Source organism: Pan paniscus, chromosome 5 (genome assembly GCF_029289425.2).
Source record: "Pan paniscus chromosome 5, NHGRI_mPanPan1-v2.0_pri, whole genome shotgun sequence".
Taxonomy (NCBI): domain Eukaryota; kingdom Metazoa; phylum Chordata; class Mammalia; order Primates; family Hominidae; genus Pan; species Pan paniscus.
The window spans coordinates 44,045,725-44,069,913 of NC_073254.2; the positions used below are offsets into that span (position 1 = coordinate 44,045,725).

General features: G+C 36.9%; 3 protein-coding genes across 3 annotated transcripts; 2 read left to right on the plus strand and 1 right to left on the minus strand.

Moving 5' to 3' along the window:
- The first annotated feature begins 1,792 nt into the window (after positions 1 to 1,792).
- Positions 1,793 to 6,410, plus strand: LOC100991359 (olfactory receptor 12D1). The gene is made up of 2 exons (XM_003829755.6): positions 1,793 to 2,483; positions 4,763 to 6,410. The coding sequence occupies exon 2, from the start codon at positions 4,765 to 4,767 to the stop codon at positions 5,725 to 5,727; it is 963 nt and encodes a 320-aa protein (XP_003829803.3). The 5' UTR covers positions 1,793 to 2,483; positions 4,763 to 4,764; the 3' UTR covers positions 5,728 to 6,410.
- Positions 6,411 to 12,999: 6,589 nt separating this feature from the next.
- LOC100991715 (olfactory receptor 11A1) lies at positions 13,000 to 14,967 on the minus strand. The gene has a single exon (XM_057302463.2). It carries the CDS (start codon positions 14,907 to 14,909, stop codon positions 14,199 to 14,201), a length of 711 nt encoding a protein of 236 aa, XP_057158446.1. The 5' UTR covers positions 14,910 to 14,967; the 3' UTR covers positions 13,000 to 14,198.
- Positions 14,968 to 19,317: 4,350 nt separating this feature from the next.
- On the plus strand, positions 19,318 to 20,987 carry LOC100970649 (olfactory receptor 10C1). The gene has a single exon (XM_003829714.7). It carries the CDS (start codon positions 20,026 to 20,028, stop codon positions 20,962 to 20,964), a length of 939 nt encoding a protein of 312 aa, XP_003829762.4. The 5' UTR covers positions 19,318 to 20,025; the 3' UTR covers positions 20,965 to 20,987.
- The last annotated feature ends 3,202 nt before the right edge of the window (positions 20,988 to 24,189 follow it).

Here is a 24,189-nt window from a genome sequence, read left to right on the forward strand (position 1 = left end):
GACATAAAACAATCCTCAGCAAATGCAAAAGAACTGAAATCATACCAAACACATTGGTGGACAACAGCTCAATAAAAATAGAAATCAAGACTAAAAAAAATCACTCAATCCATGCAATTACATGAAAATTAAACAACTTACTCTTTAATGAATTTGAGGTAAGTACTGAAATTAATGCGGAAATCAAAATGTTCTTTGAAACTATTGAGAATGAAGATACAACATACCAGAATCTCTGGGGCACAGCTAAGGCAGCATTAAGGAATTTGTAGCACTAAATGACCACATCAAAAAGATACGAAGATCTCAAATTAACAACCTAACATCACAAGTAAAAGAACTGGAGACAGAAGACAAAACCAACCCCAAAGATAGCAGAAGACAAGAAATAACCAAAATTAGAGCTGATCTGAAAGAAATTGAGATGAGAAAAACCATACAAAAGATAAACAAATCCAGGAGTTTGTTTTTTGGGAGAATTAATAAGATGAATAGACTCCTAGCTAGATCAATAGAGAAGGAAAGAGAGATGATCCAAATAAACACAATCAGAAATGACAAATGGGATGCCACCATTGACCCCACAACAATACAAATAATCATCAGAGACATGATGAATCATGAACACATATGCACATGAACTAGAAAACCTCGACGAGATGGATAAATTTCTGTACACATACATCCTCCCAAGTCTGAACCAAGAAGAAACTGATTCTGTGAAGAAACTAATAATGAGCTCTGAAATTGAATCAGTAATAAATAGCCTACCAAACAAAGGAGGAGTGACTCCTCCCCAACTCATTCTATGAGGCCAGCATCATCCTGATACAAAAACCTGGAAGAAACACATACATGAAAGGAAAACTTCAGGCCAATATTCTTAATGAACATAGATGCAAAAATTCTCAACAAAATGCTAGCAAACTGAATTCAGCAGCACATCAAAAAGCTAATACAAAATGATTAAGTAGGCTTTATCCCTGGGATACAAGGTTGGTTCAACATATGCAAATTAATAAATGTGATTCATCACATAAACAGAACTAAAAACAAAACTCACATGATTATCTCAATAGATAACAGAAAAGGCTTCCAATTAAGTTCAACATTGCTTCATATTAAAAATTCTCAATAAACTAGGTATTAAGGAAAATACCTCAAAATAGTAGGAGCCATTTATGACAAATCCAAAGCCAACATCATACTGAATAGACAAAAGCTGGAAGCATTCCTCTTGAAAACCAGCACAAGACAAGGATGTCCTCTCTCAGCATTCCTATTCAACATAGCATTGGAAGCCCTGGCTAGAGCAATTAGGCAAGAGAAAGAAATAATGGGCATTATAGGAAGAGAGTAAGTAAAACTATTCCTGTTTGCAGATGACATGATTCTATATCTAGAAAATCCCATAGTCTTGGCCAAAAAGCTCCTTCAGCTGATATACTATTTCAGCAAAATTTCTGGATACAAAATCAATGTACAAAAGTCACGAGCATTCCTATACAGCAACAACAGTCAAGCTGAGAGACAAATCAGGAAAACAATCCCATTCGCAATTGCCAAAGAAAGAATATAATACCAAGAAATGCAGCTAACAAGGCAGGTGAAAGGTCTCTACAATAAGAACTACAAAACACTACTCAGAGAAATCAGAGATAACACAAACAAATGGAAACAGATTTCTTGTTCATGGATAGTAAGAATCATATTGTTTAAATGGCCATACTGCCCAAAGCAATTTACAGATTCAATGCTATTTCTATCAAACTACCAATGACATTCTTGGTAGTTTCTAAACTACCAAGTTTAGAATACTAGAATAAACAAGTGTATTCTAGAAAAAATCTTTAAAATTCATGTGAAACCAAAAAAGAACCTGAATAGCCAAGCAATTCTAAGCAAAAAGAACAAATTTGGAGGCATCATGTTACCCTACTTCAAACTATACTACAGAGCAACAGTAGCCAAAACAGGTTTCCTGAAAAATACCAGGGTATTCTTTCAGGAAAGTCCCAAAAATGGGAAAGTAAATCCATATCTCTGTCCTAGGAAATAAAAAGAAATTTGACTAAGAAAACATATTAAGCCATTGAGACCTGTGTTGGCCATAGTTCTAAAACTAAGGAACAAACTTAGTAAGGGAAAACAAAAAAACAAGAATGAAAAAAACAAATGAAACTTCACACAGGAATTCCCCAAGGCCACTGATTCATATTACAGGTGTGGAAAGGCATCCTGCTAATTCTTACAATCTTTCTCAACACCAGGGGACACTCTCCCTTTGGATTTCTATGTCTAGAGACCTGTGGCTCATTAAAAGGCAGACTGATTTTTCAGAAAGAGAGAAAGACGTTTTTAAAGATGAGTTTATGCTGCAATCCCAACATGAACTATTACTTCAAATATGTTTTAACTTTTATAATCACTGGGAATATAAACATGAATAGCTTCCTTAACTGTGAATCAGAACAATCAATCAGGTAAGAGAATGAACTAGGAGACAGGCTGTGAAGTTACACATAATCTCAATATGTTAATGAATGATCTATCTGCTTGCTAGTATTAAACACCCAGTATCTAGATCTCATTTTCTATCTAATGGTGGACTCCTCATTGTGTTTGTGAGATATGAAGGCCCTTGACTTACCACGTTTTTATTGCCATACCTTGTTCTCAGTTCAACATACCTAGTTCTCTAGACATTATTCAAAGCAAACATGTGATTTCTAAATGGTGAAATTTCAGTGAAGGAAACGATTTACTACAGACCACTCTGATTGCTAATTTTCTCAGAAGCTAGGAATATATGTTTTACCATATGGATTTTTGGGACAATTTTGTTTTCTGGTTCCAAGAACCAAAAATTATATTTGAAATATAATTTGTATTTTAAACAGGAGTGGTAATTTTTAAATATACAAAATATACATGGTCATTCAAGAAAGTTATTGTGAATTATTTGAAGGCAGTCCTTCATGGAGGTATAGTAAAAGTTAGATTGTTTTTCAAAATTTCTTCCCAGCTATGAAGCCAAAAATCCCATGGGCTCTCTAGAAGTGTTCCCTTATTCATTATTTTTTTTTACTCTAGTCACATCAAATTATATTCTTCTCTCCTCAGTGGTTTCTAAAACCTTGAATGATACTCCTTTTATAGGAAGCACTCCAGTGTCAGCATCTCTTCTCAATTTCTTTACAGTTCTACTAGCTCTCTCAGTGCCTCTCACTTCTGTAAGTTCCCCACACATCCTGACTTCTTCCCTCCCAATATACAAGAGCTAATCCATTACAGCCTAATGAAAAGAACAAAGAAGAAGCTACTTCACAATATTATGTCTGCTTTTATTAGTAAACCTAATGAAGATAATACCAGTACTTTGCAAATTATGGAGAAAAAATTTTTCTAGAAAATGTAATGGATCTAGAAGAGAAGAAGGTGAATTTCACTTGAGGTAGAATATTCCTTAATATCTGATGAATGAGTTTATTTCAGGCAAAATAAAAACAGAACTTAAGAAAATAGATCACAAGAGAAGACAATTTCAAGAAGGCTGAATATATATTTTGAGGAGAGGTTAGTATTGGTGAAAAAAGAAGAGAAACTACTGAATCTATCAGAGGAAAAACTATTCTTATCCAGGGATTCACAGATTTCCTAGGAAAGAAGGAGTCTAAGATCAACTGGTGAATAAAAGCACAATAACATTTGCAATGAAAAAAATAATTTGGGATTCTATTTCAAAAAAAGTATAAAGGGTCAGATTATAGGAAGAAACTGAGCTCATCATCAGACATAATAGTGATGAAATTTTAAATATTCAGGCTAATATGTGATTAATGTGGTCATGTTTCCTACCCTAGTAGGTCACTACGACATTTCAGGGATGTGGGTCAGGAAGAGATCAGTAAGAGAATATCTCTAATTCATTTACATTCTAAAATGAAGAAATGCAATTACTACTACTCTTTCAAGATTTAAAAAAAAAATCGTGGTTTTGATGCATTGAAACCTGTCTTTTTATTTAAGTTAACATCCTACTGGTGGTTTCTTACTAGGCCAAGAGATAGCTATGTGGTATGCTTAAAAATTGCCCCCTGTGAGAGCTGCTTGGGAAGATGAAAGGAAAGCTGTGACCGAATGAAGATATTCACAGGCCCAGAGAGGTGGCTAATGCCTGTAATCGCAGCACTTTGGGAGGCCGAGGCAGGCAGATAACTTGAGGCCAGGAATTCAAGACCAGCCTGGCATACACGGTGAAACCCCATCTCTAATAAAAATACAAAAATTAGCCAGGTGTGGTGGTGGACTCCTGTAATCCCAGTTACTTGGGAAGCTGAGGCGAGAGACTCTCTTGAACCTGGGAGGCAGAGGTTGCAGTGAGCCAAGATCACACCACTGCACTCCAGCCTGGGAGAAAGAGTGAGAATCTCAAAAAAAAAAAAAGAATGAAAATATTCACAGCCAGAGAAGACTGTAGGCTAGCAACGTTTTCTGATTCCTGGGAGAAAGAAATATATTAATGAAAAACATAATAAAAAAATAGTTGTGTCAGAGATCATAACAGATATATATATATGTCTCTCTCTCTCTCTTTAATATTAGCCATCTAAAAGCCAAAAATGTAAAACTTGTGAGGTTGAATCATGCAAAACAACAATACTCTCCCTCCAGATATTCTCGGCTTGGTAAGAAAATTCTGAGCTGGAAGGATTCTGATTGCGATTAGTGTTCCATACATTATTTTGTCTTTTGTCTGAAGCGATGCTGAATACAACCTCAGTCACTGAATTTCTCCTTTTGGGAGTGACAGGCATTCAAGAACTGCAGCCTTTTCTCTTCGTTGTTTTCCTTACCATCTACTTCATCAGTGTGGCTGGGAATGGAGCCATTCTGATGATTGTCATCTCTGATCCTAGACTCCATTCCCCTATGTATTTCTTCCTGGGAAAGCTGTCCTGCCTGGACATCTGCTACTCCAGCGTAACACTGCCAAAAATGCTGCAGAACTTCCTCTCTGCACACAAAGCAATTTCTTTCTTGGGATGCATAAGCCAGCTCCATTTCTTCCACTTCCTGGGCAGCACAGAGGCCATGTTGTTGGCCGTGATGGCATTTGACCGCTTTGTGGCTATTTGCAAGCCACTTCGCTATACTGTCATTATGAACACTCAGCTCTGTACCCAGATGGCCATCACAATCTGGATGATTGGTTTTTTCCATGCCCTGCTGCACTCCCTAATGACCTCTCACTTGAACTTCTCTGGTTCTAACCATATCTATCACTTCTTCTGTGATGTGAAGCCGTTGCTAAAGCTGGCCTGTGGGAACACTGAGCTTAATCAGTGGCTGCTCAGTACTGTCACAGGGACAATCGCCATGGGCCCCTTCTTTCTCACATTACTCTCCTATTTCTACATTATCACCCATCTCTTCTTCAAGACTCATTCTTTTAGCATGCTCCGCAAAGCACTGTCCACTTGTGCCTCCCACTTCATGGTAGTTATTCTTTTGTATGCACCTGTTCTCTTCACCTATATTCATCATGCCTCAGGGACCTCCATGGACCAGGACCGGATCACTGCCATCATGTATACTGTGGTCACTCCAGTACTAAACCCACTGATCTACACTTTGAGGAACAAGGAAGTGAAGGGGGCCTTTAATAGAGCAATCAAAAGGTGGCTTTGGCCTAAAGAAATCTTGAAGAACTCTTCTGAAGCATAAATAAACAATTAAAAAGTTGAGTTTGTAATTACATTGTTTCTTAAATTATTTAGAAATGTACAACAGAGGGAACTGGATAAAACAAAAATATATGGAAAAATATGCTGTAGTTGTATTTAACAATGCTTTCCTGGATTATATAAGGGACATTTGAATGAATGGGATACTAGCCATGGAACTCTACTGCTGACTATGTTTTGAAGATATCAGTTGATAAAATTGATGTTAGGTTTTTTATATGTTCTTATGATGAAATTGGGTATAGAAATATGCCTGTTTTTCCCATGTATCAAATATATGGATAATACTTGGGTCTATTTATCTATCTGGTCCCTCTAGGTTAATGCCTTATAATATTATAAATAAAATTATTATGCTTTGATATTTTGAGGATTTTACTTTAGGGCCATAGTTACTCAACTGGAAAAGAATATGCTAACTGACGTATGAGTTAAGGAGAATTTTTGAGGGGTGGGTCTTGATTTCTTATTCTTCAAACAAGGAGACAAATAAGTAATTAAAGCAAATGACATTGTAATCACTAAATAACAACAACAACAAAAACCCTGACAGTTCATCTAAATAGTTTTGGCACCTCTGTCTCCAGATATCTTTTATTAGTCAACTGTCCAAACCCTCAATGATTACTTTAAATATTAAAAATCGGAGATAATTTAACAAAGCTCTTAAGACTCTTTCAATCTCGTTAGGATGTTATTGTTCCCTCAGCCTTTAATTGCGGAGGATGATGACTTTATCAAAATTTTATTTTCTTTTTCTTACTTGGCATCAAACTCATACTAAGCAAAGGCATAGAAGTCATAATTATTGAAGTATTTCTAGACATGGACTACTATGTCCCTCACTTTTTAAGTTCCTATAAATGGCTTCTGTCCCTGAAAAAATGGTGGATTCTATAATTTATAAATATTTAAAGAATAGACAGAAAATACTATGAAAAGGCATTTTAAGCTGGCGGACTGACCCTTCAAGGTCCCTGCATTCACTTTTGTAAATCTAAACAATTTTATTCTGACTTCTCTCCATGCTTCTTTTGTCTTCTAACTTCACCTTCTTTGGTCTCTCAATTCCAGTTTAGTTTATAATAAAACAAAACAACAATGTGTGTGTGGAGATGGCAACTCGTAATCTCAACTGTCCCACACTATCAGTAATATATTTGATGCATGTTTTTATACAATATGTTTTTTCTGTCATTTCTGGTGGTGAGAATCTGCCACATAATTCAAACTTCAGAGAGTTTGTGAACTGTAGAAGAGCACATGGGGTTCTGGTTAACTATTAGTGCATAACACATTAGGACCCCAAAATTCAATCGCTTAAAACACTTAAGTTACATGCTTCATTGGGTAAGAAATTTGGAAAAACACAGCAGAGAATGGTTGACTCTGATCCATAATGTCTCTGACCTTTGCTGGAATGACTTCAGTCTGGTCATGGAATAGCTGAGAGCTGAGTAGGTCTCTCTCTCTATTTCTTTTTCTCCTTCCTTAAGGAAGGAGACTGTCATATGCTTCTTCAACAGGGAGGTCTCAGACAGACTTTTTCATATTCCAGTAGACCATGGCAAAAGCTGCCTGCCTGGGGCTGAGATTGAGCAGTAATAAAATGTCTCCTATTCAAAAAAGCCCAGGATCTGATGGCTTTATTGATGTATACTACCAAACATTTAAAGGATAATTAATGCCAATCTTCTTAAACTCGCTTAAAAATATGAAAAGGAAGAAATACTTTCAAACTCACTTTATGAGGTCAGCATTACCCTAATACCAAAGCCAGACAATGCAACTATAAGGAAATGCAGTTACAGGCCAATATCCCTGATGAACATAGATGCAAAAATCTTCAATGAAAACTAGCAAAATGAATTCAACAGCACATTAAAATGATCATACACCATGACTAAGTGGGATTCATCCTTAGGATGCAAGAATGGGTTAACATACACAAATTAATAAATATGATATGCCACATTAACATACTGAGGGATAAAAACCATATGATAATAGGTGCAGAAGAAGTATTTGATAAATTCAATATTCTTTCATAACTAAAAGAAACTTTCAACAAATTAGGTATAGAAGAAACATAGCTTAATGTAATAAAGATAATGTATATCAACTCCACTGCTATTCTCATTATCAGTGTTGGAAAGCTAAAAGCTTTTCTTCCAAGATCAGGAGCAAGTCAACGAGGCCCACTTTCACAATTTCTCTTCAATATAATTCTGACATTCCTAGCTATAGCAATTACACAAAAGAAATAAATAAAACGCATCCAAAGGAAAAAGTAAAATTTTCTGTTTGCAGATGACATGATCTTACATCTAGAAAACCCTAAAGACTACACCAAAAACTGTGAGGACTAATAAATTTAGTTAAGTTCACAGGATACAAAATTAACTTACAAAAGCCAGTTGCATTTTTCAACAATGATCTGTCTGAATAGGAAATCAAGAAAACAATTCTATTTACAATAATATCAAAGGTAAATAAAATACTTAGGGATAAATCTAACCAAGAAGGTGAAACATCTGTACCTTGAAAACTATAAGGCATGGATGACAGAAATTGAAGAAGATACAAATAAATGGAAAGATATTCTTTATTCATGGATTGGAAGAATTCATATTGTCAAAATGCTCATATTTTCCTAAGCAAACTATAGATTCTTTACAATCCCTATCAATATTCTAATGGAATTTTTTACAGAAATAGCAAAAGTACTAAAATTCTTATGGAACCACAAAAGACTCCAAATAGCCAAGGCTATCTTGAGCAAAAAGAACAAAGCTGGAGGCACAACTATCTGAACTCAAAATATACTACAAAGCTATAGTAATCAAAACAGTATGATACTGGCATAAAAACAGATACATAGAGCAATGGAACACAATAGAGAGCCCAGAAATAAATCTATGTACTTATGGTCAGTTGGTCTTTGGCAAAGCTGCCAAGAACATACAATGGGAAAAGAATAGTTTCTCCAATAAATTGTGTTGGAAAAACTTAATATCCACCTAAAGAAGAATGAAATTAAACCATTGTCTCAAACAATACACAAAAATCAATTTAATTGGATTAAAAACTGAAAGGTAAGACCTGAAACTGTAAAACTACTAGAATAAAACAGGGAAAAACTTCTCAATGGTGGTCTGGGCAATGATATTTTTAAAATATCATACGTAAAGCACAGAAAACAAAATCAAAAATAAATAGGATTCTACCAAACTAAATAGTTCCTATTTAACAAAAGGAAACATCAACAGAATGAAGAGACAACCTATGAAATGGGAAAACAATATTTCATAAAGAGTTAATATCCAAAATATACATTTTTTAAAAACTCAATAGCAAGAAAACAAATAGCCTAGTTTAAAAATGAGGAAAGAATCTAAATAGACATTTTTTTCAATGAACTAGATATTTCCACACAAATGGCCAAGTGTATTTTTTAATGTTCAACATCATTAAATCAAAGGAAATACAAACTACAACCACGAGATATCACTTCACATCTGTTAGAATGGCTTTTATCAAAAAGACAAAAGATAACAAGTATTAATGAGAATATAAAAAGAGAACCTTTGTACATTGTTTTTGGGAATTTACATTTGTACAACCATTATGGAGAACATATAGAGATTCCTCAAAAAACATAAAGGTAGAAATACCATGTGATTCAGTAATCCCACTTCTGGGTATGTCTAAAGGAAATAAAATCAGTATTTCAAAACCAAACATTGTATGTTCTCACTGGTATGTGGGAGCTAAGCTATAAGGATGCAAATACATAAGAATGATACAGTGGACTTAGGGGACTTGGGGTGTAGAGTGGGAGGGGGGGTGAAGGATAAAAGACTACAAATACGGTGCAGTGTATACTGCTTGGGTGATGAGTGCACCAAAATCTCACAAATCACCACTGAAGAACTTACTCATGTAACCAAATACTACCTGTACCCCAATAACCTATGGAAAAATTTAAAAAATGAGTATTTCAAAGACATATCTGCACTCTTGTGTTCATTGCAGCATGATTCTCAATAGCCAAGATATAGAATTAGCCCAAAGGTCCATCAAAACAGAGAAGTGGATTTAAAAATGTGACCTATATAATGTGCATGTAGCATGGTGATTATAGTTAACAATACTGTATTATATACTTGAAATTTTCTAAACTAGAAGATCATAAATGTTCTCACCACACACATACAAAAGGTTGTAACTATGTGAGGTGATGAATGTGTTAATTGGCTTAATTGTGGTAATCGTTTCACAATGTATACATATCTCAAAACATCACAGTAAACATCATAAATATATACAATTTCATGTGTCAGTCATACCTTAATAAAGCTAAGAGGAAGAAAACGACCACCAAACCCTCTAAGCATGGGAATATATCAATAGGAACTTTAAAAACTGAAAAGCAAAGAAAACAAAGACTTATTAAAGCAGAGAAGAATATTCAAGGATTCTGGAAAAACTCCAAAATATGTAATACATACAATGGGAATGTCAGAAGGAGTAGAAAAGTAGATAGGAACAGAAGAAATATTTGAAGCAATAAATTAAAATTTCCCCAAATTAATATGAGACACCAAACTTCAAATCTAGGAGGCTCAAGGAATACCAAGAAGCATAAATGCCAGAAAAACTATGGCTAGGAATATCATTTTTAAACTATGGAAAATTCAACAAAAATCAGAAAGTCAAAGATTTTTTTTTAATTATGAAGAAGCCAGAGGATAAAAAATACCATACCTTTAGGGAAGAAAAGATGACATCTGAGTTCTCAGAAGCCACAAAAGTTAGAAGAAAATAGAGTGAAATATTTAAAATTTTTGATAGAAGAAAAACCAATCTAGAATTCTGCACTACGTGAAATTATCCTTCAAAAGTGAATGAGAAATAAACCTTCTCAGAGAAACAAAAATTGAGGGAATTTATTGCCAATAGACTTTCCTGGTAAAAAGTGATAAAATAAATTTTTTAGAGAGTAATAAAATTATACAAGTGAGACATTTGGATCCACCTTTAAGAACAGAAGAGTATTGAAGAAGAAATAAGTGAAAGTAAAATAAAAGAAAAAATGTCTAATTCTGTATGCTTATGTACGTGTGTGTGTGTGTGTGTGTATGCTTTCATATGCTTAGGATGGTTTCATAACTTTGCTCTTGTGAAAAGTGCTGCAATTCACATACACATGCAGGTGTCTTTTTTGTACCATGATTTATTTTCCTTTGGGTAGATATCTAGTATTGGGATTGCTGAATCAAACAGTAGTTCTAATTTTAGCTCTTTGAGAAATCTTCATACTGTTTTCCATAAAGGTTGTGCTAATTTACATTCTCATCAACAGTATATAAGCATTCCCTTTCCTCTGCATTCTCACCAACATCTCTTGTTTTTGACTTTTTCATAATAGTTATTATTACTGTTATGAGATGATATCTCAGTGTGGTTTTAATTTGCACTTCTCTGATGACTAGCAATGTTGAGCTTTTTTTATAGGTTTGTAGGTTTTGTAGGCTGATTTTATGTCTTCTTTTAAATGTAAGACCTGAAACTATAAAAATTTTAGAAGAAAACCTAGGAAAAACTCTTCTGGACATTGGCCTAGGCAAAGGATTTGTGACTAAGACCTCAAAAGCAAATGCAATAAAAATAAAAATAGACAAACAGAACTTAATTAAACTAAAAGGCTTCTGCACAGTGAAGGGAATAATCAACAGAGTAAACAAACAACCTACAGAATGGGAAAACATATTTGCAAACTATGCACCTAATAGGGGACTGGTATCCAGAACTTACAAGGAACTTAAACAACTCAACCAGAAAAACAAATAAATAACCCCATTAAAAAGTGGGCAAAGGAAATTTTTGTATTTTGTATATGCTTGAAATGTTTGTATTTTAAAATGTCAAAAGAAATAAAAATTAGTACCTGACATTATCCTTTCGCACTGTGCCAAGAGTAGACATTCATTATAGTGCTTTTACATCTGTGAACACCCCCACTACATTGTGATCATTTCCTAGATTCCTTAACAGCTGGTAACAACCATGGAAATTAGGTCCTACCAATCAGCAAGACTATGCATGTGGAACTCAGTCTTCTCTGCATGGAACAGACGAATCTGGTCCTTCTGGAGCATCAGTGATGGATCTAGAAGTACCCTAAGGTTGAGTAATGATGGCAGTGATATTTATGCCAACAAGAGGCCCTCTGTGTTTCCTCATCTCATTCCTGGCAGAATAATTCAGAGTCTGACTCTCTTTACCTACAGGATAGTGTGTGAGCTATCAAATATTATATAAGAAAAAACAGCAGCTTAAATTAGCCAAGGTAGATTATGTTGTTTGCAACTAAAACGAAACCAAGAAAATTCACTTCTCTCAATTGTTCACTCCTAATTTTAGTTACATATGCACACAGACACACAGAATAGAGCTTGATATGGTTTGGTTTTTTTGTCCCCACCCAAATCTCATCTCAATTGTAATCTCCCATGTCAAGGGAGGGACCTGGAGGGAAGTGATTTCATCATGGGGGAAGTTTCCCCCATGCTGTTCTCATGACATATACACTAAGTAAACGAAGCTCTGGTCTATATAACCCTGGGAATCAACCACATCCTCTCTGTACTACTTACCTCCGGACTTCTTTTACTTGAGAGAAAAATTAACTTTTACTTACAAGACAATTTTTACTTTTAAAACTTTGTATTGACAGTTTCTAATAGCTAAATGTGATTCCTGGCTGACTCTGATATATAATGTACTAGAGAGCCATTTATTAAAATGGTGAATTTTGGAATTGAAAAAGGAACATAAAAGCATTTGGAATAAAAGTTAATCATCACCTTTCCTCGATGGATGATTAAAGTATTAGGGAAAGTGTTAATTAGAAACTGAATAATGGATAGATCTGACAGATACCACCTCAACTCACTGGTCAATAATGTAAATAGCATCTCTAAGAGTGGGACAACTAAATATAATGTGTCTCAGGATATGATGCAATAAAAATAACATAGCAACTTAAGTCAACGGAATGACAAAAAAGTGGGGTCTGCTATGTTATAAAGGGACTGGAAAGACAATAACAAAATGCATTGTGTGAACCTTGTTTAGAGCCTAATTTTAAGAAATTACTCAAAGATCAATGGAGAAATTTGAACATGGCTTGTGTATTAGATGATATAAAGGAAATACTGATAATTGTGCTAAGTATCATAATGGTATGGTAGGCATGGTTTTTTAAAATGTCTTTATCAGTCACAGATCATACTAAATACTTACATGTGGAATATGTACATACACAACTTACACAACATAATAGTTACACAACATCTGGAACTTGCCCTAAAATATTCCATGAAAACAAACAAACAAGGAGCTGTAGCTAATTAAAATAAGATTAGCAAAATGCTGATGTTGAAGCTGGATGGTGGCTACATGGAGTACATGGGGGTTCTCTGGGCTCTTCTCTTTTGTGTATGTTTGAAATGTTCTACAAGAAAAGAAGTTTAAAAGCAAAAGGAATTCAGCTCTAGATTTTTAGAAACACATAACCTTAGATCTTGCAATTTAGGTGCTAAAAGCTTATTACAGGAAAATCCAGATGTAAACAATGTACAGTAAAAGAATGGAATACAACTAAAAATTCCCAAAATAGAATAACAAATCATGTTTAGCCATATGATGAAGCCCAGAAGAATAAAGAAATAGATGCTTGTTAATAGAAAAAGTTGTTCGTGACACAGTGTTCAGTGGAAAACCAGATTACAAACTCCATGATCCAACTTGTATGTATAAATATAAATATACATAGAAAGAAATTTTAAAATGTCATACAACAATAATATAAAAAACAATATTTCTAGGTTTATTTTGGTATTGCTCTTTTGTTTATTTTTAAATATTTATGGCATATTTAATAAAGAACTAATCAAACTTTAAATAATTTTGATTATTTGACATGTATGGAATTGGAGGCTACTATCCTTCGCAAACTAACACAGGAAGAGAAAATCAAATACTGTATGTCCTCATTCATAAGTGGGAACTAAATTATGAACACATATGGATGCACAGACGGGAACAACACACACTGGGTCCTACTTGAGGGTGGAGGGTCGGAGGAGGGAGAAGATCAGGAAAAATGACTAACGAGTACTAGGCTTAATACCTGGGTGATGAAATAATCTGTAGAGCAAACCCCCATAACACAAGTTTACCTATGTAACAAACCTGCACATGTACCCCTGAACTTAAAATAAAAGTTTAAAAAATTGTTGCCCTATCATTTTCATTTTTAGTATAACTGCAGAAGGGTTCAAAGAGAATGGTCGAATAAGACAAAGTTACTCCTCTCCAACCCATCCTAGAAGAATTCCCAATGGAGGTGCCCGAAGTCCAAAATAACATCTTCATTACTGTCCTTCAATCAAGTGTTTCAGTTTGTTTGATATAGAGAATCTTCCGAAGTACCTGATGCACCTCCTTGTTCCTCAGGGTATAGATCACAGGATTGAAGAGAGGGGTGACCACAGTGTAGAGCAGGGAGAAGACCTTTGAGAGGAGCTGGGAATGGACAGCAGAGGGTGCAACATATAAGATCATGAGCGTTCCATAGAATGTGGTCACTACAGCTAGGTGGGAGGAGCATGTGGAGAAAGCCCTTCTCCTGCTTGCCCCAGCAGGAACTCTCAGCACTGCCACCACAATTCTGGCATAAGATGTCAGAATCAGACCAAAAGGAATAGTGAGGCAGAACACAGACAGAACGAGAGTTGTCACCTGAGCCACTCTGGGATCCGAGCAAGCCAGGCCCACGAAAAGCATAAAGTCACAGTAAAACTGGTCAATGTGATTGGGGCCACAGAACCTCAGCTGGGCCACCAGGGCCACAACCAGTCCATCTACCATAAATCCAGAGAGCCAGGTTGTGACCACCAGCCCCATGCACCGACTGGGCCCCATCAGGAGTGGGTAGTAGAGTGGGTAGCAAATTGCCAGGTAGCGATCATATGCCATGACAGCCAGCAGTAAGCATTCAGCTGTGGCTAGAGAGCCAAAGATAAAGAACTGGAGCAAGCAACAAGCCACAGAGATGGTTGCTTCTTGCAGGAAGCCCTCCAGCATTTTTGGCATCACTGCGGTGGTGTAGAGAATATCCAGGAAGGACAGATTAGCCAGAAATGAAATATACCCTTGGCCACATGAATTACCTAGTGGAATTCAAGTGTGTGTGGATCAGTATAACAGCATGTAATTCTCTGCACTACATTTACTTTCCATTAAGTTAGAACTACAGTAAATTATTCTATAAGCTACAACTTGATATATGTTGTACTAGGAGAATTCTAAGAGGGCCTGTGCCCTTGCTTAGAAAAAGCAGGTACAGGGGACAGTGGTTGCTGTTCCCACAGCCAGGGTGGAGAAAGCAATGTCAACCACTGCAAAGGATGACAAAATAAAAAGAGTCAGTCAGCTCTCACAGAGCAGCAGCTTGAAGGCACAGAAAAGACACAAGAGAGGAAGGACCAGAGGAGTCATTCCTGAACGCATCTTGCAAACTCTCAGAAGTGACTATGGGATGCTTCACGGGGACTAACTTCAAGCTCAAGTTTGACAACCATTTATGTTGCTTTGGTCACATATATATCCTATTTTGTATCAGTAATTCCAGTTGGAAAAGAAACCACACATTTCCATGAGTCTCCCATGTTACTAAAATATTTCATAAGCTTGAGCTCATGATGTTTTCTGATTATTTGTTCCTTAGACTCCAGCCTAGGCATCCAAGACAATCTGAATCCATAGAAACTTTAGTAACAGTACATCATGGACCTAACCCAAAATATTGTTCGATCTCTTATCTTTGAAAACTTCTTGAGGATTAACAATATATTTTAATACAAAAGAGACAGTATTCAACCCAGCGGGATTTTACAAAAACAAATTATAGCTCTTTGTGGTTTCTGTTAGAGATTTACATAGTCTTACCATTTAGATTTCTTCTTCACTAGACTATGAATTAGAAGTAAATATTATCCAGGGCAGATGGTGTATCCTATTCGTCTTTGTATCCCAAGAATATTTTAGCTGTGTCATAAATGATTAGTGAATAAGTAGCAATGCATGAATGCATGAATGAAAAAATAAAAATGGCCACTTGATTCATAATCCCTGGCCTTCTAAAAATATATTAACACAATGTCCAGTTGAAAAGAAAGTTCCAAAGATTCCACCAGTAGACATGACTAGCAATAGAGTTGACCTTCATTATTTGTGGATTCAGTGTTTGCAAAGTCATCTGCTCCCTAACATCTATTTTTAACCCCTAGCTCAATACTCACAGCACCTTCGCAGTCGTTCATGGACAAGTGCATGAACACAGTGACAAAAAGTTTGAGACACACTGTATGCATCCCCACCTGATGCTGAACAAGGAAACGCTCTGTCCTCTTGTTTCAGCTATTATACTGTAAACAAGTGTCCTTTTCATGATTTCCTGATTTGCTGAATGCCATATTTTTCACATTTTTTGTTTGTTTTTTGGTGATTTCATATTTCAAAATAGCCCCAAATGTAGCGCTGAAGAGCTGTCCCATGCTCCTGAGCACAAAAAGGTTGCAACGGATCTTACGGAGAAAATGCATTTGCTAGATAAGCTCTGTTCAGGCATGTGTTATAGGGCTGTTGGCTGTGGGTTCAACGTTAATGATCAACGATATATATTATATAAGATGTGTTTAAACAGAAACACACTTACAATAAGGTTATTTATTGATCAGGTGACAAAAATGTGACCAAAAACTCATAGGAATCTAACCCTGCATCTCCCCTAAAGCAAGGAAGTATTTAGTATTTGCTCCTACAGGGTTCAAGGCAACTTTATAGAATGTAACTGCAGTGAATAATGAGAATCAGCTGTGTCTGCATTTTAAAGATGAGAAATATGATTCTCATTAAAATGAAGTGAATTGTACAAAGCTATAGAATACGTTAGTCATAGAGCCAGGATTAAAACCCTGGCCTAGTTCAGTGCTCTGTCAGCTGTATCTTCAATTCTGAAAACGCAATAAGAAAAGATAAAATACGGAATTCAGTCGGCCAGTGGCCCGCAATCCTCTTCTCTCGGTTCCTCTTTCCTCGCTCAAGATGGCGCTGCTCGCGAAGCGTTCTCGGCGTTGGGCGGCGGCAGCGGCTGCTTTCGAAAAGCGCCAGCACAATGAGATACCATCTCACACCAGTTAGAATGCCGATCATTAAAAAGTCAGGAAACGACAGGTGCTGGAGAGGATGTGGAGAAATAGGAAACACTTTTACGCTGCTGGTGGGACTGTAAACTAGTTCAACCATTGTGGAAGTCCGTGTGGCGATTCCTCAGGGTTCTAGAACTAGAAATACCATTTGACCCAGCGATCCCATTACTGGGTATATACCCAAAGGATTATAAATCATGCTGCTATAAAGACACATGCACACGTATGTTTATTGTGGCACTATTCACAATAGCAAAGACTTGGAACCAACCCAAATGTCCAACAATCATAGACTGGATTAAGAAAATGTGGCACATACACACCATGGAATACTATGCAGCCATTCTGCGTCTTTCTAATGACAAGAACATTCTCCAGCACAACCACAATACTATTATTACACCCAAGGGAATTAACATTGAACCAATAATATAAAACCCATGTTCAATTTTCCCACTTGTTTCAAATCTCTTTTATAGTTGTTTTTATTTTGTTTTGTTGATGATGTAGGATCCAGTCAAAAATCATGAATAACATTTTATTGCCATGCCTTTTGGTCTTCTTCAATCTGGAACGATGTCATCTCCCATCTTTGCTTTGTCTTTAAAGACATTGATATTTTTTAAGAGTTTGTGTCAGTTGTCTATAGAATATGCCACAATATGGATTTGTCTGACTGTTTTCTTATACTCCAATTAAACATTTTTAGCAATAATACTACATAGGTTACACTAAGAGTGGGCAAATAGCAATCCAAATTATTCTACTCCATTCTGTTCCCTGTAACATTAATGGCATCATCTTCAGCCATAGCAGGGCTACACTCTGGGAGTAGATGACTGATGAGCTGAGAGAAAACAGATTCCTGAGGAATTCTGGATCAGAGCAGCCATATTTCCCTGAACTACAAATCTTTAGACATTTAAGTGAGAGATAAATTTTCATTCTCTTTGAGCCATTGGCATTTCCATTACTTTCAGCCAAATCTAATAAATAAATGAAAGGATAAAATATAAAGGAGTCAGAAGAAAACTAAGTACGAAATCCAGTATATGTAAACCCTGAACTTCTAGTTATATAAATTAATAAGTAAATTTATTACTTAAACCCATTGGAGTTGGGGCTTGTTATAATGGTTGGTATGTCTTGAAAACATTCTATTTGACACACAGCTTTTATCACATCTATGAAAATGTATAAAAACACAGAAGAAACAAATCAAATAATAGATACCAACGATAAAAATGCAAAGAAATATCTTGTATAATAAATGAAAAAGAAATCAAAGCAAGAAAAATTAGTGACAATTGTATAAGAAGATGACATTTAGCAGCTCAATTAGGTCAAAACATGTTTATTTCTCTTTTATATTATTAGTTACCTGTAGAATCAATAAAACCTGCAAGGGACCCTATAAATAGTTATCAAATAAATTGATTACTGGATTATATCAATATAAATAAGAAGGGTAAAATTGCATTATTACTTTTTGTAGATGTACTAGAACATCTACAGTGATGGGAAAAAATCATGAGAAAAAAGAAGAAAACTAAAATGGTTGAACCAGAGATATGGGAGAACTAAGAGAAACCAATAGCTCTGGATATATTCTTTGAAATGTTCTTAACAGGTCATTCTGTATTTCTTGCAATCTAAGAAACAGATTCAAAATAACAGATTAATTGGTTTTGTGAAGCATTCTCCCCATTGGAAAGCCAAGAATGCTTGGAGACTCAGATCCTCAGAGAGCTTAAAGAGAGACAACAAACCTAAGAGAGGCTTCCTCAAGAGGGATCCACTATGTAGATAAAAAAGAAGATAAGCAAGTCACAAATGCCATCTGCCTTCACTGGTTATTTCTCCAAATAGAAAATAGAAAGACACCTTTGAGATAATATCTTCTGGAAAACACTGAAAGAGCCCCCAGAGGAGAATGAACCAAGGGCTCTTCAACTGCAAAAGGATATCAGTGTGTGGACTTGTATTTCTAATACACAACCTTGAATATGGCTGGAATATTGAATTTGTGTATATATTCAAGTGTATCTTTGGGTGTTTATAGTTTTATGTTCAGTGTATTTAGACTTTTACTGTTATCTGTAATAATGCCAATAGAATACATGATTTGCAACTTTAGATAAATCTGGCATCTGGGAATATTAGGCTATTCTTCTGTGCCTGTATTTTGAAATATAATTTGACAGTGTGTGAATTTGTGGAGTTTATGTGTGTAGTTTGGGGATTTTCATGTTTACAATGTAAGAGGACTAAGTTTGAAAGTCTGTAAGATGCAGAAACAAGCAATTAAGGAAGTTCTTGTCATCTTTTGCCTGAGCATGTTTTAAAACTAGAGAAATGCTCACCCCTCTAAATAGTTGAACTGTTTAATGCTATAGGAGCTTAAAAAGAGAGGATCTTTCTCATTTTTTTTCTCCTCCTTGAACACTATGAAATATATGGTAAAATGACAGAAAAAGAAGAAAGACTAAGTGAATCTGGTAACTAAAGAAAGAGCTGGAAAAAAGAAAACTAGAGGGCAAGAGGTGATAAGAGAGGTCACCTCTTATCAGACAGGAGACAAGTTGATGGAGAAAAAGATCTGCTATGAGGGAAAATTCTGTCTCCAGCCCTGCAGGAAGAATTGGAAAATCAGAAAAGAGTGAAAAGGGAGCTAGACTGACTTAATCTTCAGCCCAGGTAAAACTGGAAAGACAGTTTAACATGTTCTTTAGAATGATAGGCACTATCAGGAAGAGATGAAGTCAGGGATTCAGGCTCAGAGAGACAAATACTTATCCAGGACCCCAAGAGTGAGCAAGGGTGGAATATGGACTCCAGGCACGGCTGCCTAATTTCAAAGTCCATGATATTCTAATAGAAAGGGAGATCTAGTGCTGCGATCAGATGTAGAGAGGTCATCTTTGCCCATTTCACGATTCCATAGTTGTGATTTTTCCTTGCCATTTCTTTTGTCTTCCAGTCAAAGGTATGCAGGCAGGATGAGTGCAAACACCTCCATGGTGACTGAGTTTCTTCTTCTCGGCTTCTCCCACCTGGCCGACCTCCAGGGCTTGCTCTTCTCTGTCTTTCTCACTATCTACCTGCTGACCGTGGCAGGCAATTTCCTCATTGTGGTGCTGGTCTCCACCGATGCTGCCCTCCAGTCCCCTATGTACTTCTTCCTGCGCACCCTCTCGGCCTTGGAGATTGGCTATACGTCTGTCACAGTCCCCCTGCTACTTCACCACCTCCTTACTGGCCGGCGCCACATCTCTCGCTCTGGATGTGCTCTCCAGATGTTCTTCTTCCTCTTCTTTGGCGCCACGGAGTGCTGCCTCCTGGCAGCCATGGCCGATGACCGCTATGCAGCCATCTGTGAACCCCTCCGCTACCCACTGCTGCTGAGCCACCGGGTGTGTCTACAGCTAGCTGGGTCGGCGTGGGCCTGTAGGGTGCTGGTGGGGCTGGGCCACACCTCTTTCATCTTCTCTTTGCCCTTCTGCGGCCCCAATGCCATCCCGCAGTTCTTCTGTGAGATCCAGCCTGTCCTGCAGCTGGTATGTGGAGACACCTCGCTTAATGAACTGCAGATTATCCTGGCAGGAGCCCTCCTCATCCTCTGCCCCTTTGGCCTCATCCTGGGCTCCTACGGGCGTATCCTCGTTACCATCTTCCGGATCCCATCTGTTGCGGGCCGCCGCAAGGCCTTCTCCACCTGCTCCTCCCACCTGATTGTGGTCTCCCTCTTCTATGGCACCGCCATCTTTATCTATATTCGCCCTAAGGCCAGCTACGATCCGGCCACTGACCCTCTGGTGTCCCTCTTCTATGCTGTGGTCACCCCCATCCTCAACCCCATCATCTACAGCCTGCGGAACACAGAGGTCAAAGCTGCCCTAAAGAGAACCATCCAGAAAACGGTGCCTATGGAGATTTGAAAAGGGGAAGATAGTGACTTCTGTGCAGTGCTCTGAGTCAGTCCCAAATACCTAAGGATCAAAGGGTCTCCCTTAAGGTCTTTCTTCACATTAGGGGAAGGCCAGCCTGTCAGAAAGACAAACTTATCTTTGAAAAGCTACCGTAGTCAAATGCTCTCCTCAGACCCTCACAACACATACATATTCTATTCTGCTTTCTGTTGCAAGAAACAAGAAACCCAGGATGGAGGATCAATTTCAGAAGCAGAGCAAGTTGACAACCAGGGATAAAGTTACAAAATATTATCCATATCAGACTAGCAAGGTAGTAAAATTTTCAGCCACAACAATGATCCTTAAAGTCATTTGACATTTGTACGTCCTAGGTAAGGCATTTGTTTCTTGGGTGGTACTACTGGTTAGTACCTTAGCAAACATAATTATACCTAATTAAATCTACTACCAGCTAAAGACAGATTCCTCAAGAAGTAAGGAGTGGCCACAAAAGTTTCAATGAAGGTAAGTTCTTATGGAAATTCATATGCCGCAGAGGTTAAGAGAACAGATTTTGATGTCAGACAGACTTAAAGTCAAGTCTTATTTTTTCCAGCTAGTTAGCTAAGTGATCACAGGTGAATGATATAATCTCTCTGAGCCTTAATTTTTTTAACTTTTATTTTAGATTCAAGGGTACATGTGCAGGTTTGTTATATAGGTAAATTTCACCTCACAGTGATTATTTAGTCACCCAGGTAATAAGCATAGTACCTGATAAGCAGTTTATTGATCCTCACCCTTCTATCCTCCACCCTCAATTATGTCCTGGTATCTGTTGTTCCTTTCTTTGTGTTCATGTGTACTCAGTGTTTAGTTCCCACTTTTAAGTGAGAATATATGGTATTTGGTTTTCTGTTCCTGTGTTAGTTTGCTTAGAATAATGACCTCCAGTTCCATCCATGTTGCTGCAAAGGAAATAATCTGTTTGTTTTTTGTTTTGTTCTGTTTTGTTTTTATGTGAGCCTTAATTTTCTTATCTATAAAGTTGCGGTAACAAGAGAGTCTAATTCATTGGGTTTTTGTGAGGATTTGTAGACTTGCAAACAATCAAGCTTAATATCTGGCACAAAATAGTATCTTGATAGATGTTTTTGTTAGCAAGTCAGACAGGTCAGCGCAAAGGCTAATGTTTGGCTCACATGGGGTGACTTTGCTGAGAAGAGAAGGGTATTCTTGAAATATCAGTGGCATTGGAACCCACAAGAGACCCAGAGGAAGGTGGAAGAAGAGGCTCTATACATCACTGTTAACAGAAACTGCTACCCAGCACAGATATGAGCCAAAAACTACCAAGACATGGAAGAGCAAATATAAGGGCTATGACATGCAGGAGAGTCAGTGAACTGCAGAACAAATAAGTGGAATAAGCTGAGAGGGTGAATCAAAAACAGCCATCTCCAAGAGGCAAGTATTTATTAATAATTAAAAGTGCAATTTACATACTTTATATCATTCCAACACTTTATTCAAATGCAACAGTATTTATTGCAAACTTTCTATGTGCCTATTGCTCTTTGGCACTGTGGAGAATATCAAGTACATACAGGGTGGTGATTCTGTCCAGAGAGCACTTGCTGTCCTGTTAAGAAAGCACTGATTCTCATGAAACTATAAGAGAACAGTTTGCAAAGTAAGAAAACACTCAAAATGTAAAGCGAAAAGACAAAGGTGTTACTCCCTGTCCCCACCCCCCAAAAGGGGTTGTGTGGCCTTCCTCAAACTCATTTTATCAATGTGGAAAACCTCACAACTACTGCTCTTCAATTGAACAAAACTGCAATAGCGAGGAACAGCATTTAAGAAGGATTGCTTAAAGGATTGTCAAAACAGCTTTTCCTCTGATAATTTAAAATCTAAATCTTATCCCCAAGCTAAAGCAGATGAGCACAGAGCTACACATTTAAAATGCTGAAATATTTCCACTTCCTACACATCTCCATCAACTCATCTTTCCTAGAACTGGTCTTGCTAAAGAGTGTTTTGGCATTAAGCCATTGGTTTACGTTGAGAAAGATTACAAGAAGCAACATTATGAAACTCTCAGAGGGATCATTTTTCTCATATCTCAGTGATAGGAATCACTGTATTTTTCCTGTCATATAAGCAATAACATTTCCTCACAGTTTTATGGAAGTACAATTGGCATATGACAAATTGTACATGTTTAAGTGTGCAATTTGATAAGTTTTGACCCATGTATGCACCATGACATTATAGGCGCAATCACGAAATGAACATATCCAGCCCCAATGCTCCCTCACACTCCATTGTAATCTCTCTCTTTCACCCCTCCCTGCACTCCTCATTCCCAAGCAACCTCTGATCTGCTTCCCAGCACTATATTTTTCTTTTTTCAGAGTTTTATATAAATGAAATTATAAAATATGTACTCTTTTTAGTCTGACTTATATTTGGAGATTTGGCCATGTTGTGGTGTGTACAGCAGCCATTCCTTTTCATTTCTGAGTGATACTCCATTGTATAGATACGACATAATTTGTTCATCCATTCACCTGCTGAAGGAAATTTGGGTTGTTTTCACAATTTGTTTATTCATTCACCTGCTAAAGGAAGTTCAGGTTGTTTCCAGTTTTTGGTTCATAGATTGAAGGTTCTATGAACATTTGTGTACAAAGTCTTTGTATGCTTTCATTTCTCTGGGGTAAATACATAGATGTGAAATGGCTGCATCACATGGGAAGTGTATGTTTAATTTTTTAAGAAATTAAGTAATCACTTTTCCTCTTAACATGACAGTTAGCAAGTTTCCACCTGAATTTGTAACTCATCTCCAGGAAATGTGCAATTCCTCACAATATATTTTTGAGATATCTAGTTTCTGGTCTCACTTGCTGTTGTTGTTGTTCTATTCTACCTTTTTCTTTGTCCAGTCTCTCTCATCCTTATTTTCTGTACATTTATGTAACCCAGCACATTAGTCTTTCTGGAGCAAGACTTAGAGCCACCAATCAGTAATAAAAAAAAAAAAAATAGACAGGGGAAAGTATTGAATGGAAAATCCCTGGTTATATGGTTTGGCTCTATGTCCCCACCCAAATCTCATCTTGTAGCTCCCATAATTCCCATGTGTTGTGGGAGGGACCTGGTGAGAGTTGATTGAATTATGGGGGTGGATGTTTCCTGTGTGGTCTTGTGATAGTGAATGGGTCTCACATGATCTGATGGTTT